This window comes from Eulemur rufifrons, chromosome 16 (assembly GCF_041146395.1).
Source record: "Eulemur rufifrons isolate Redbay chromosome 16, OSU_ERuf_1, whole genome shotgun sequence".
Lineage (NCBI taxonomy): Eukaryota > Metazoa > Chordata > Mammalia > Primates > Lemuridae > Eulemur > Eulemur rufifrons.
Window position 1 is genome coordinate 48,455,113 of NC_090998.1, and position 13,948 is coordinate 48,469,060.

At 34.6% G+C, this 13,948-nt stretch overlaps 1 protein-coding gene across 4 annotated transcripts in view; it reads left to right on the forward strand.

Moving 5' to 3' along the window:
• Nucleotides 1-5,109: 5,109 nt before the first annotated feature.
• USP15 (ubiquitin specific peptidase 15) overlaps nucleotides 5,110-13,948 on the forward strand; it is a 129,593-nt gene continuing 120,754 nt past the window's right edge. For all 4 annotated transcript variants that reach the window (XM_069491645.1, XM_069491646.1, XM_069491647.1 and 1 more), the window contains exon 1: nucleotides 5,110-5,248. In XM_069491645.1, the coding sequence (XP_069347746.1) occupies nucleotides 5,160-5,248 (89 nt within the window). In that variant the 5' untranslated portion in view covers nucleotides 5,110-5,159. The remainder of the gene's footprint in view (nucleotides 5,249-13,948) is intronic.

Consider the following 13,948-nt stretch of genomic DNA (forward strand, 5'->3'; position numbering starts at 1 on the left):
TACCATTAAATAAATTATCTGTAAATGTGTACTATTATTTCCTGCATATCTCATAAATCTCTCATGCTGTAGAAACCACGTCCAATGTTTATGTTGCAGCTCAGGCCATTAATAATTTTAGAAATGCATAATTGAAATAGTTCAAGAGGGCCTAGACAGAAGCACACTGGCTAGCAACAATATTTTTATAAAATCTCTAACCTTGTTTTTTCTTCATTGTTGGTGTCTCCTAATTTTACCTAAACTGACTGTGTGGTCTGTAGTGTCCTGTTGCTTAGAGATACCTGGAAGACAACATCACAAAGAATGCCAAATTTAATGTTTCTATCGGTTCTGGAACATAAGATCTGCTATTATATTGTTCTAAAACTCTTTGTAAGCAGTTTAAATCTTTTTTTCTGTCTCAGCCAAAATGAAGAGAGGGATTTCCCAAACAGAAAATCATAATAATTCAGTCCTCTCTTGGAAGAAAACAAAGTTAATTCCCCTGGAATCTCTATAGCTGAAGAATCACATTGCACAACTCTCTACTTCACTTTGGTTGTGTAGATTTTCAAGATCCATGGGCATAAAAGAAAACATTTTTAAGCTTTTGGATGAAACTGATTTAAAATAAAAATTATCAAGTATAAAATGTTAAGATCAATATTTTGTTTAAATTATCCATTTAAAAGAAAAGATCAGCATATTTGAAGTGATATTTAGCTTTCAAATTCCATCATGAGGCCTGTGAAAGAACTCAAAAGCTGCTTAAACATTTCATCTCCTAGTTCTTTATCAACCTTGAATCTGTAAATAAATGTAAATAACAAATAAAGAAAATATAAAACACGTAGATTTTTTCCTACTATTAACTTTGATCTATATTACTCTCGGTTGAATGAGACAAATCATCTCCATCTTGGAAGTTTCTTACCATATACATACATTTAATTTTTAAATATATAAGACCCATATAATTATGCCTATTAAGGATTTCTTTTGCTATAATTTTAGACCTATTAGACTACTTGATTTGTTTACTGATCCAAATCAATTTAGTTCTATCACCATTTAGTGAGAAGCTTCTATAGGACAGACTTATACAAACCTTCATGGTAGTATCAGCTTTTATAGCATGTTGTATGTGCTTCTCAAAAGGAGGACACAAATAAGAACCCAGATTAACCAATTGGTACACTCTATGCCCATACTAAAATTAAACTTTCCAGATCCTATGGGGCAGGATATATAGCTTTGTTTTTTCTAATTTTTTAAAATTTAAATATGTTTACTTGAGGCAGATAGCTCAATAACATCCTTACAACTCCCTACTATCTTACAAAAAATTTGCTTCACTCATTCATGTTAGCTTTATCTAACCCCTGCAAGAATTTGAGTTTTGGCCCCTGAAGTCTAATCACCTTATTTTGTAATGAGAAAACGAATGTTCACAGAGATTAAATAACTTGGCCAAGGTTACCCAGCTAGTAGTGGCACTGAGCCAGAGTCAAAATCCAAGTATACTGGCTCTTCGTAAAAGGCACTATATTCATTTCACTACTTTTTCATTCTCTTTATCAGAACCTAACATTTTTCTGAAATAAGGAGCCCCTGCGTTTTTGTTTTTTTTTTAAGCTTTAAAAATTTCATCGTGGCACTTACAATTTTTATTCATATCCCAAGTTTCAAAATATCATTAACAGATTAAGCACTTTACTACATGCTATTTTGGTGTTTGCACTACTCCCCCGCCTTTCCACTGCCTTTTAGCTGTTCATAGAGCTGGTAAAGGAATAAGGGAATTACAAAATTACATAAGAGAAAAGAATGAAGGGTTTAGAGAGATGAGTAAGAATGAGGAAGTGGTGGGGTTATCAGAGGGAATAACTGCAGAGGAAGGGCAGGGGAGAAGGAAAAACTGAGACAGTGGTTCCTGAAGATTAAAGATAGGAAGAGTCAAGAAATAAAGACAGCCAGGTTATCAAACATTGTTCTTTTAGGGGATGTGCTGATTCTGCATATATATATATGTGATTTGCAAAATCCACTTAGACTTTAGGCAGATTTTCCCTTGGGCTCACTTAACTCATGTAGCCAGCCCCATACAAAATTATGAAGTAGGCAAAGCTTATCTTGGAATTCTCCTTTGTACTTTCCTCCATTCACCTCTATTAAAAACTCAATGATTTTTCTTCTTTCTCTCGTTCACTTCAGGCTGAAAACTGGCTCTCTTTGACACCTTTTTTTAAAGCCTTACTCTCTGCTAGAGTATTTATACTTGAAGTCCCATCTTTTAATTGTTGAGTACAAGAACCTTAAAGGGATTGTTTAAACATCAGTGAGCAGAGGGGGGAATTACTAGAAGGTCAAGGAATCCTTCCTAGAGTATCTCTAATTTCAAAACCAATTCTAACTTTACATAAGGTCCACATTGCTCATATTGAGCCTAATTCCTAAAATAGTCAGCATGCTCCTTTTCCGTACTCCAATCTCTCTAAATTAAGTTTTAAATGGACAAGAAAGGTATAGAAGTTCTGAGACGGTAATAATAATCACTAAGCAAATAGTACATTCACAAACAGTTAACTAAGGAAAACATTGGTGAAGACACTCATTCTAAATAAGCAGATTTAATCCCTGATTTATACTCAATTATCTGTGATTCAAGGTGAAATAGCTTTTTTCATCAATTTATTTACTTAGTTATTCTGTAGGCATGTGGACCCTAACCTATTTAGTATTTAGGAACAATATTTTATTTCTCTTTATAAGTGAGAGAAATAGCATCAGTAACATATGCAGAATTTCCATAAATTGATAAACTGAGGTCACTAAAAAGTTGATTGCCATAAACAAAATCATAAAGATCAGTAAAAAATAGAAATTTACCCAAACCTTCTAGATTTTGCAGCCAGACTTCCTGGTTCCAAATTTTGGGTTCTGTTACTTACTTGCCTCAATTCCTCTTCTATAGATTCAAATAAAATACTATAACAATTATTTCTTTTCTGACTCTGATGGCAACTAGTTAGGACCATAAAATGAACTCATACATCTGATGTATAATTTAAATTGACATTGAATTTACACATCTATATCCAGTTAACTCACTGCCTTGAACATGGTAAAAGATTATTTTACTTTGCTGTATGGTTATAGACTTCAACACTTCAAAAATGCATTTTCTTTGAAGGGAAACTGGACAACAAAGTATTAATGAAGTATTGAAGTATTGGTTATGTTATGTTTATAAAATGACAGAGGGCACAGTTTTGCCTTCAAAGACTCTAACACTTTTTTTCAACAGCTTTATTCAACAACTATAATTCACATACTGTGCAATTCACCCTGTCATCAGTAAACAATATTAGTGTTTATTGATTGGCTATTATGTCCTAGGCAATAAACACCTACTGTTTCATTTAATCTTCATAAAACTTCTTTAAGGTAGATATTATTGTACTCAATTTTATGATTAAACTAAAGGCTAAGTAATTCCTTTGCAGCTAGAGGTTGAAGTGAGGATTGAATTCATGTTCTTATAGCTCCAACATATTTTTTCCGTATCATGCTTGCCTCTCTTTGGAAAATTACTTTGTTCTCTTTCAGAGAGTGGGTGGAAAAGGTAAAAAATGTGACCTCTTTGAGGGTACCCGTGGTTTGAGAAACTCTAATCTTTTAACCTGTCAGGAAAAAATCCAGGTATTACAAGAAATAGCAGCAACTGGAAATTGTTTTAAAACTGTCAAATCAAGGTTGATGTGATAATGCAAAATAGTATTATTACTCAGAAACAAGCAATCATAATGCTGATATACACAAATCATAATGCCAATATACACTGCTTTTACTTGGAAGGATTCAGCACTTCCTATTAGCGTAACTACACCCATCTTTACTGCACTCCCACCAAATGAGTTAGGGTAGGCATTAAAAATGGGGAAACAAGAGAAATTATGTGGGGATTCTTGTCCATCTTTTAGACTTTTTACATCATTATATTATCTTACAGTCAAATCTCTGGACATCTTCATGCTTGGAAATACTTAAGCAATTGTGCTACAATTTATTCATTAAACAAATATTTAGGTAGCTTTTACTTGTCAGGCAGCACTGTGCTAGACGCCAGGTGTACAAGGGTTTAAAAAAAAAAAAAGATGAATCCAGTTCCAGCTCTTATGGAGCTTACATTTTAGTTCAGGTTTTCCTAAGAAGAGGTAGTGAACGTGCTATAGTGTATAGCACGTGGGCTTTTGAACCTGCCTCTCCACTTGCTGACTGCGTGACCTTGGCATCTGATTTTTAAGAGACTTGATTTTCTCATCTGTAATATAATTGTTGACTTCAAATAAAGGTGGTATTATCTAGTTTCATTTCAGGTGTACGGCACCATGGGAAGATGAGCCTAAGTCTCTTATAAAGAGGACAAGTGTTTCCCTCATGTTTTCTTCCCCTTCAGTATCCAGCATTATTCAATACTGTCCACATTTTACTCCTTGTTCATCGAGGAACTGGGACATGTTTTTCACTGCAGCTCAGTTGTCTGGGTGTGCCTGGGGACGCGTCACAAAGAGACTATAAAAGATCCCCACCTACAGCAGAAGTATGAGCGCTGGACGGAACCCAGAAAGGGCATTGCGGCCAAGCGTTCGGTTTCGGATTGTTCTTTGTGCCAGCCGAGCTTGGGTTCTGCGACTCGCAACGAAAAGCCCAGAGTCACTGAGCCGCTGAATTTTCTGCCATAGCTTAGCCGTCCCCACGCCCCCCGCCACACCCCACCCTCAAGCGTGAGTGAATGCGCAAATAAGGGTTTTCGGCGTCTGTGGGAAAAAGGGAGGGAAAGGCAAAGTTGAGGAAGAACGGACGGGGCGGTGGCATCGCTCAAACGAGAGAGCACCCGAGCCCGCGGCGAAGAGAGTTAAAGCCTGACGGTCCGGGCCCGGAGGCGGCCAAGGCGAGATGCTGGACGGGCGGGAACCGATGGGGGGCAGCAAACTACGGTCGCGCACCCAGTTCGCCCCCGGGGCCTCCTCTTGTCCCGAGACACCCCCCCTGCAACTTACGTCTCTTTTGGTTTCGACCTGCCGACTGGGAGGGGCCGTGGGACGCCATTCCCACAATGCTCTGGGGCGTGCCGCCGCCGTCGCTGCCGCCTCCGCTACCGCTAGTGGAAGAAGATGGCGGAAGGCGGAGCGGCGGATCTGGACACCCAGCGGTCTGACATCGCAACGCTGCTCAAAACCTCGCTCCGGAAAGGGGACACCTGGTGAGGGAAGAGGGTTGAAGTGGCCGCGGTTGCTAAAGGATGGTGGGGGACTGGGCGGGAACTGCGGGTTAGTGTCTTTTCGCTGGTGACAGGTGCGAGCAGGTCCGGCGGCGGCCGCCTGGGCGGCAGCATTTTGGCCGCTCCCTAAATGTTAGGGCAAAGGTTGGACCCGAGATGAGGGCCAGGGTTCGTGGCTTGCCGAGGCATGCTGAGAGGTATGCGGGAAGCGCCGGCGGCGGCTCTGACTCGTGCGGTTCTCTTCGTCCTCCTTCCTCCCGTAGTGCCGCTCCCACCTCAGGCCTTCCTGAATGATAGGCTGTAGTCGTTCGGCGTGAGTCTTAGACTGTTTTGACAGGTCCCTGTCCCGCAGCTTGTTACGATCTCACCGGCTTTACTTCAGTCATTTCCTTTCCCGGAATTGTCGGCATCCAAGTTCCCTATTTATTCTGATTCTTGTGGTCTTCCGGGAGGCAGGCTGTAGAATGTTTGCGGTCTGTACTACACAGGTGGCATGTGTCAGGGCTCCACATGAGAGAAGAAAACCCCAGTTTCCAGTTCCTCGTCAAAAGGAGGGAGAGGAGTAGGGAATCTTAGGCTTAGGAGAGAGACCACGTGGTCTTGTGCTTTAGTGGTGACTTGATAGAAGCCAGCAGCGTTTCTGTTAAAAGTGCAGCCCTTCCCTTCTGTTTGAAGGATAACGTAGGCCTGCAAAAAGTAGATAAGTCCGCTTGAGGCTTTAGTAACTTGCTAATATTCAAACTTGTAAAATACCAAAGGATATATGCCTAAAATACTGAAGGAAGTATGTGGATATTTTCATACTTGTCAGCCATATCAAGTGGCATCCAGAATAACTTAAATATGTGAATATATAACATAAAAAGAAAATGCTATGTTTTTGGGGGAAGACTAGCGTGTCTCTTTATTATAATAAAAATTATTTTCACTTCCCACTGCTAGCATAACAGTGGTATATAATTTACAGCGTTTTTTTTAATGTACTCCAGTATGACTTAGTGGAAGGAGTATGTGCAGTATGATTTTGAAGAAAGTTAATTTAATTTAAATCATTGCACCTCAGTATCGTCATCTATAAAGTGGACAATAATATCTTTATTATAGGAGTTTTATCTTGATCCAATTAAATATTTTAAGGATGTTATATTTATAAGATACTACATTTGATGTAAGATAAAAGATAAATGCAGATTTCCATAAAATAGAAATCCATAAGTTAAAATATGGACATTCTCTTTAACGTCATGTTTTTGGTGTACTGAATTTTGTTGACATTACAGGGTGATAGGAGCAATATGTGTATAATGGGCATTACACTTTTTAAAGTTTGTTATTTTTCCAGTGAGTTTATTTTTGCTTTTTAACAAAGTTACTGTAAATAATTATATAGATACATTTTAAGCAACAAATACAGGAAGTCCATAAATTTGAGTCATTTCAATGCTTTCATTTTACTTTCTTATCCTCACCATTTACTCTTGACAAGATGCTGTGATATTGTGATCATTTTCAAGTAAGCTAATAGGTGGCAGACTTGGGATTTTATTTAAGTACCTTGATCTAAGTCTTAGCACTTTTTCCCTACTTTGTTAGGCCAAGTACTGTGTTTCTATAATAAAGATCCTTAGGGGTGTAAATAAATATTTGTGGCTTTACAGTGAAAATGGGACCTTCAAAATGACTTAATAATCGTTGTTCATATTGGAATGTTCCTAAAATGTTTATTACTGTGGGGAAATTGGACATTTCCTAGGACACCTATGTTTAACTTGGCCTGTAGATTTTTAAAGATGAAACCAAACCCTACTCCCTATTGTAAGTTAAAGAACATTTAAAAATTTTTAATTTACCTTCCTATTACCACCTCATAAAAAGATAAATTCAGATTTCCATAAAATAGAAATCCATAAGTTAAAGTGTGGATATTATTGTTTCTCTTTAATGTTGTCATGTTTTTGGTATAGTGAGTTTTGTTGACATTACAGGATGATAGGAATAATATGTGTATTATGGGCATTAAACTTTTTTTATGGTTTGGTATTTTTCAAGTGAATGTATTTTTGCTTTTTACCAAAGTTACTCTAGATAATTTTATAGATATGTTTTGAAGACCAAATACAGGAGGTTCATAAATTTGAGTCATTTCAATGCTTTCATTTTAAAGAAAAGGAAACTGAGAGCCAGATATTGAGATAACAACAAAATGTACAAGTTTTATCCCCATATGCATTGCTTCTTTTATTTAAAGGAAAAAAATTACAGGATCGATATGCTACTGAGATTTGCAGAAACCAGTCTGATTTACAAGTGAACCAGTTTATTTGCAAGTTAGCAGGTTGAAACCTGTCAAAAAAGCAAAAAGAAATAGTGTAAAGCAAAAGTTTGGTTCAGAGTTTGAAGGAGAATAATTTGATAAGTATAAATTTGATGATGAACTTGTGAGTACAAAACTGGTAGGAGTACATAATAATTTAGTTATTGGGCTTATGTTTTTGAAACTAACTAGAAAGTTTTCTTTTGTTAATATTACATCATTTTTAGGAAATGAAACCAAAAGGGAGAGCTTTTTTTAATGTTGACAAATTGGTGAAAATAAGGACAGAAATAGTGACATTAATGCGTATTTTTTTACATTTTAGTTGCTTACAAATCTAAAAAAGCAAGTTTTCTTAATTTACATGTTTTTAGTAAATTTTTCAATCACTTCTAAATTGTTGTTAGTTTTTGATCTTTGGGTTAGTCTCTTTGGGGTATTTGGGCAAATCCCGTCTGTTATTTTATAGCTGAAACCAGCCACACGCAAATGGAACATTGTCTTGGCATAAGTATGTAACCATCTCAGAAAGCCTGATTGGGCTGCTGAGAAAAAATGGTGGGTTTACCATAAGTTTATATGAAAGTTTAATACAGATGTTTGAAGTTGTAGTCAAAATGCATTAAAATGAATAAATTTCATTAGTTAGCTCTTGAGCACTTTGCAGGTAAAGACTGTCTCATAGTATTAATAACTCAGGTAACTAACTCTAATCTTAGGCAAGTATAAAGATTTATTTGATTCTCTATGAATACTACAGTTACCTTCTGTAAGCATTGAATGATTTTTTTATCTACAAACTGGTTTTTCAGAGATGAAAAGAAGTTATACAGGTCTGAGAGGAAGAGAAACATACTTTATGATATACTTGGTACTGGTCTTTATGCTGAGAAGTAAAAGTTGATGCAAGAGTGTTAGTTATACCACTTAAAAAGGTGAGATAGGAAAGTAACATTGATCTGAATAAGGAGTAAAGCAGTAGTCTCATAATGATACTTGTTGATCTGTGTTTCAATTCCAGTAAGATATTTAGAAAACCATGCACAAGATTAAGTTAGAAGTTAGGAGCTATAGAAAATGGATAAATGAACTAGAATTGTTTAACTTATGATCAGTTAAAGACAACTTTTAGATATGTGGTGGTTTCTTCTGATGAAACAAAAAGAAAATTTGCTCAAAATACATTACATGTATTTTAGGAACCTATTTAAGGAATGGTAGTTATAAATGAATGAGTTACAAAGAAAATTATGGGCTGTGGAATGTTCTCTTTGGGGATTTCTTTTAAAATAGACCTATTACAAGTAAATAAACAGATAACAACAAATCATCCAAATCACTGCTTCATTTTCTCCATTTTTATTAAGTGCTTTTTATCTACCAGTCATTTTCAGTAGCTTTTATATATGATTATGTTTGGTGATAATACTCAGCTAATTTTACAATTTAGCAAAATATTGCATTTCATTTTTGTATAAACTCTAATAACTCTAGTGGGTTTAAGGTAACTTCAGAGAGTAACTAGTTTGTGTTTAGAGTTATTTAAAATGTCTGATGACATTTTCATTTCACTAAGTTGCTGAAAAATCTGATCAATGAAGTTCTAGGCAAGAGACATTGGTTTCAGTTTTTAGAGCTTTCCTTCCATTTTTACTTTTAATTAGAAATCTTTGAGGTTTTATTTTGTTTGGTCCCTTATCTTTGTGCAACTTTGACACTAAAAGTAAATAACCTTATAATCACAAATCAGTTAATAATGTAAAGGGACACTATTAATCAACATGAATTCCAAATTGTTTCATATATATACTAAAGAAAGTTTCACATTATTATTGTTAAAATTAATTTTAGTTGTGCCAGGGTGTTTACTACCAGAATAGGGTATATGTTATGTCATTTATAGGAAATGAAACCAAAAGAGAAAGCTTTTTTATTGTTGGCAAATTGGTGATGAAAATGGTGACATGAAAGCATATTTTTTACATTTTAATTGCTTAAAAAGTAAGTTTTCTTAAGCCTTTTTTGTAAATTTTCAGTCACTTCTAAATTGTCAGTGAATCCAGGATTAATGTGCACCAAGAAGATCCAGAGCCAGTCAATGATTTCGTATATCTGTTTAGTGAAATTTAGGCTTTATTTTTTCTAAATTATACCATTTTTCCATTAGCACATACAAGGTGTTAAATAAATGATCCATCTGCAAAATGGTTTTGTGACAGTTATTAATTTTGCTTGCACATAGTATAATAAGAAAAAAGTTTGTCATGCCATGACCTATAATGTTACACTTAAAAACAGTATGTGCCAGGTACTGTTTTAAGTGCATATTGACTTATTTATTCATCACCACAATTGAGGGTACTGGTGCTATTATTCACATTTGACAAAATGGGAATCCTGGACTCAGGGAGGTGTTTACACAGTGGTATATCTGGAATTTGAACCCAAGTAGTCTGGGTTCTTTAGTTAATGCCCTTAAATCTTAGTACCATACTGCCTCTTATTTTAAAGATTCATTTTAAAAGGTGATTTCACTTTAAAAGGGAGGGGGAAGCTTTTTTTCTTTTTAAATGAAATCTATTTTATATTTAGTAGCAGAATTCTACCATTTTATCCCACACTTGTCTCTTGTGAATGTTCAGTTTAGATATGATATAATATGTAGACAACCTTAACATCTTGCTTCTGGAAATTAAAACATGTTTAAAGATTGATAGGTGAATAATTGAATACACAGAACAAATGTCATTTTGATCCAAGAGTACAATCAAGCAAAAGAATCTGGGATCATTTACTATTGAGCTTTTGAATTTTAATTGTTTAATCATAAGCTTTTATTGGAGGCAGTATGGCCCCTTTTCATATACTTTTGCAGAAATAACACATCAAGTAGGTAGTAAGATCTTATAGGATATTTCTTTTTAGTGCTTTGTCCAATATTTTAAAAGTTCAGTATTGGTTTACGGTAAGCCACAAACACATAAAGCTCTCTTAATCCATAGGAATAGTCCAGCATAGAAAACACAGATATGAATGTTTGCTATTTTATATTCTATGTTTACCAACTTATTTTTTTCAGAAATAACTCTTTTAATGAATTTTTGAAGTCAATGAACATTTAAATTAAGACCGTGGAAGGTACAGGCATAATCGTCTTGATATCTCTGTAGCGTTTTCTTGAAAAGTGATAGTTCCTGTAGCATCACTGCTAATAGAACAATCAATTTTGCTATTTTTGTCATTGACTATATCTATTTTATTATGTGATTTTAAAGTGATTCTTCTTTCCCTCACTTTGAGAATCATTTCATTAATAGGCCATGATTATTGCTGCAAATGAATTGAAACTGTTGGGTATATTGGCAGAGAGATAAGGGAAAAGTTGAGAACAACTGATAAAGGTTGACTGAATACCCTATCAGATTTGATCTTCAAAATAAGGACAGAATATATATTTCTTTTTCATAGATGAAGAATCTGAGAGAAATTAATTGGTTTGCCCGGAGTCCACAGGTGATAGTACCACTATCAGTGAACATTTATTGAATGCTTAATCAGCGGCAACCACAATTTTAAATGCTTTACACTTATGTAGCCTTTAAAGTACGTCATTATGTGATGCATGACTACGGTATTCCATTGTATAGATATAACACATTTAATTTATCCACTTATCAATTAATGGACATTTGAGTGTCCAATTTTTGACTATCATGAATAATCTTGCTATGAACATCCATGTGCAAGTTTTCATTTCTCTTAGATCTATACTTAGAAGTAGAATTGCTAGGTCTCTATGATTAACTTTTTGAGGAACTACTAGACTATTTTCCAAAGCTGTGACACCATTTTACATTGCCACCAGCAGCGTATGAGGGCTCCATTTTTTCCCACATTTTTGTCAGAACTTGTTAATTGTCTTTTTCATTATAGCCATCTTATTGGATGTGAAGTGATATCATTGTAGTTTTGATTTGCATTTCCCTGATAGCTAATGATTTTGAGCCTCTTTTTATCTGTTTGTTGGCCATTTGTGTGTCTTATGAATGTCCTGCACCTTTCTCTGTTTTTAAAATTTGGTTGCTTTTTATTATTGAGTTGTAAGAGTTCTTCATAGATTCTAGATACAGGTCCCTGACCAAATAGGTGGTTTGCAAAATTTTCTCCCGTTCCATGGGTTTTCTTTTTACTCTCTTGGTGATGTCCATTAAACCACAGTTTTTTATTTTAATAAATTCAGTGTATCTATTTTTTGTGTGTTGTTACTTTTGCTTTTGGTATGTCTAAGAAGGCTTTTGTGTAACTGAACGTCATGAAGATTTACTTTTATATTTTCTTCTGTAAGTTTTATAGGTTTAGCTATTTTATTTAGGTCTGTAATCCAACGGAGTTAATTTTTTGTGTATTTGGTGTGAGGAAGCAGTCCAGTTTCATTCTTTTGCACATGGATATCCAGTTGTCACAGCACAATTTATCAAAAAGACTGTTCTTTCCCTGTGGGATTGTCTTGGCACCCTACTCGAAAATCAATTGACTGTGAAAGTGAGGTTTATTTCTAGACTCTCTTCCATTGATATAGATGTCTATCCTTATGCTAGTACCTCACTGTCTTAATTAATACAGATGTATAGTAAATTTTGAAATCTGGAAATTGTCTTCCAAGAACTTTTTCAAGTTTGTTTTGGCCCTCTTCTCTCATTTATTAGTTTATAGTATTTTGAAATGTTGTTTTCTAAATATTCTTAAATATGTGTCCATATTCCATTAGTCCTCATAAATGATGCACTCTTTTGAGCAGCATGTCTCATCTTCTCTCATTGGAAACCTCCCCCATCCCTGTATTTCTTAGAGGTATACGGTATAATAGTATTTACACAATGAATACTGTGTGTCAGGTAACCTGCAGATCCCTCTCCCACTCCTATCTTCAGGCCCCTAAAGCACAGTGTACTATCTTAAGAGCATAGATAAGTGTGGTAATTATCACAAAGACATTTACAGTATCTATGGAAAAGGTAGAACAGCAACCGGAAATGACATGGCATTCTAAAAGGGGGCTAAACCCTCATTAATCCTTCAAGTGAAAAAATAGTCACTTCATACTATTTAAATAATGTTTAAAAACTTTCAAAATCATATATATTTTTTATGAAAATACATTTATGTAGGACAGTATAGAAGCATTCATGGAATGATAAATGCTAAATTCAGGATAAGGGTATGCAAAGAAAGGGGTCTACAGTAATACTACATTAGTATTTGTAATATTTTTTAGGTACATGGTTTGATGATATGTACATAGATGCTTGTTATTATTCTCAGGATTTTAATGTATGCCTACATATGATACAGAATTTTTTTTAAAAGTAAAGTTGGTTATGAGAACTTTTTGTTTTGAGGAAGTCCCAGTTTTTCTTAGTTTTTGATTTATTTTTATTATTTTAATGCCAAACCCAATTCTTCGAATGTAGAAAAGTTATAAAAAGTTAGCTCAGGAAATTTATACAGTGAAAGTCAAACATTTTTAATTATTGTTTCCTTCTTGCTTCATATATGATTATCAAAATTTACATGTCAGATATGGTTGCAGGATATCTTTAGTATGGAGAGGCATACATATTTAAGATATTGATCATGTGCATGTGTTCTGAATGAATAGTTTAAAAAACCATATTACTTGGCCTCCTTCTTGAGTTCCTTATTTGTCTTAGTTTATATCTAAAATTAGTTCTTGCTAACTGATGGATTTAATGTGCAGAGCAGAAAATAGGTTAGAAATGCTTGAAATCTAAAAATTAAGCCATACAAAGAAGGTAAACCAGGCCATTGGTTTATTTGAAAGAACTTCATAGTTTTCTTTGGTTAAGTTTTACTGAAACAATGAAATTCTGAGTTTTAGTTTGTGATACTTAAAAAGTCAGTGAAATACCTTGCTGATAATGGTTTAAAATAGTAGATACTGTCACTATTTCCTTAGTGTTAAAAATAGGTTTATACTATCACTACTCAAATGTAATTTAAACATTTAACTTAGTAAGGGAATTAATCATAAAAGTGCATTAGCATCCAGAATTGTTTATGCTGTTATTTTTGTACAAGATAGTTGTAAATATTTTTCTGAGATAAAGTGTGCTACGTTGGATTAGGCTAAGAATTTTGTATATTTTCTTTCTTGTAAAAGAATGAGTTTCTGTGCCTCCTCTGCAGAGGAAGATAGGATTTTTAAAAAATAAACAAGATTATATTTATATCAATATTAGGCAATTAAACAGGAACATTTATTTGAAAGTTGTCAGCATAAGCATGTACCAATCCAAAAAAAACAAACAGAACTATGCATTTACTGCCTCTCTGGTTTCCTAAATCCT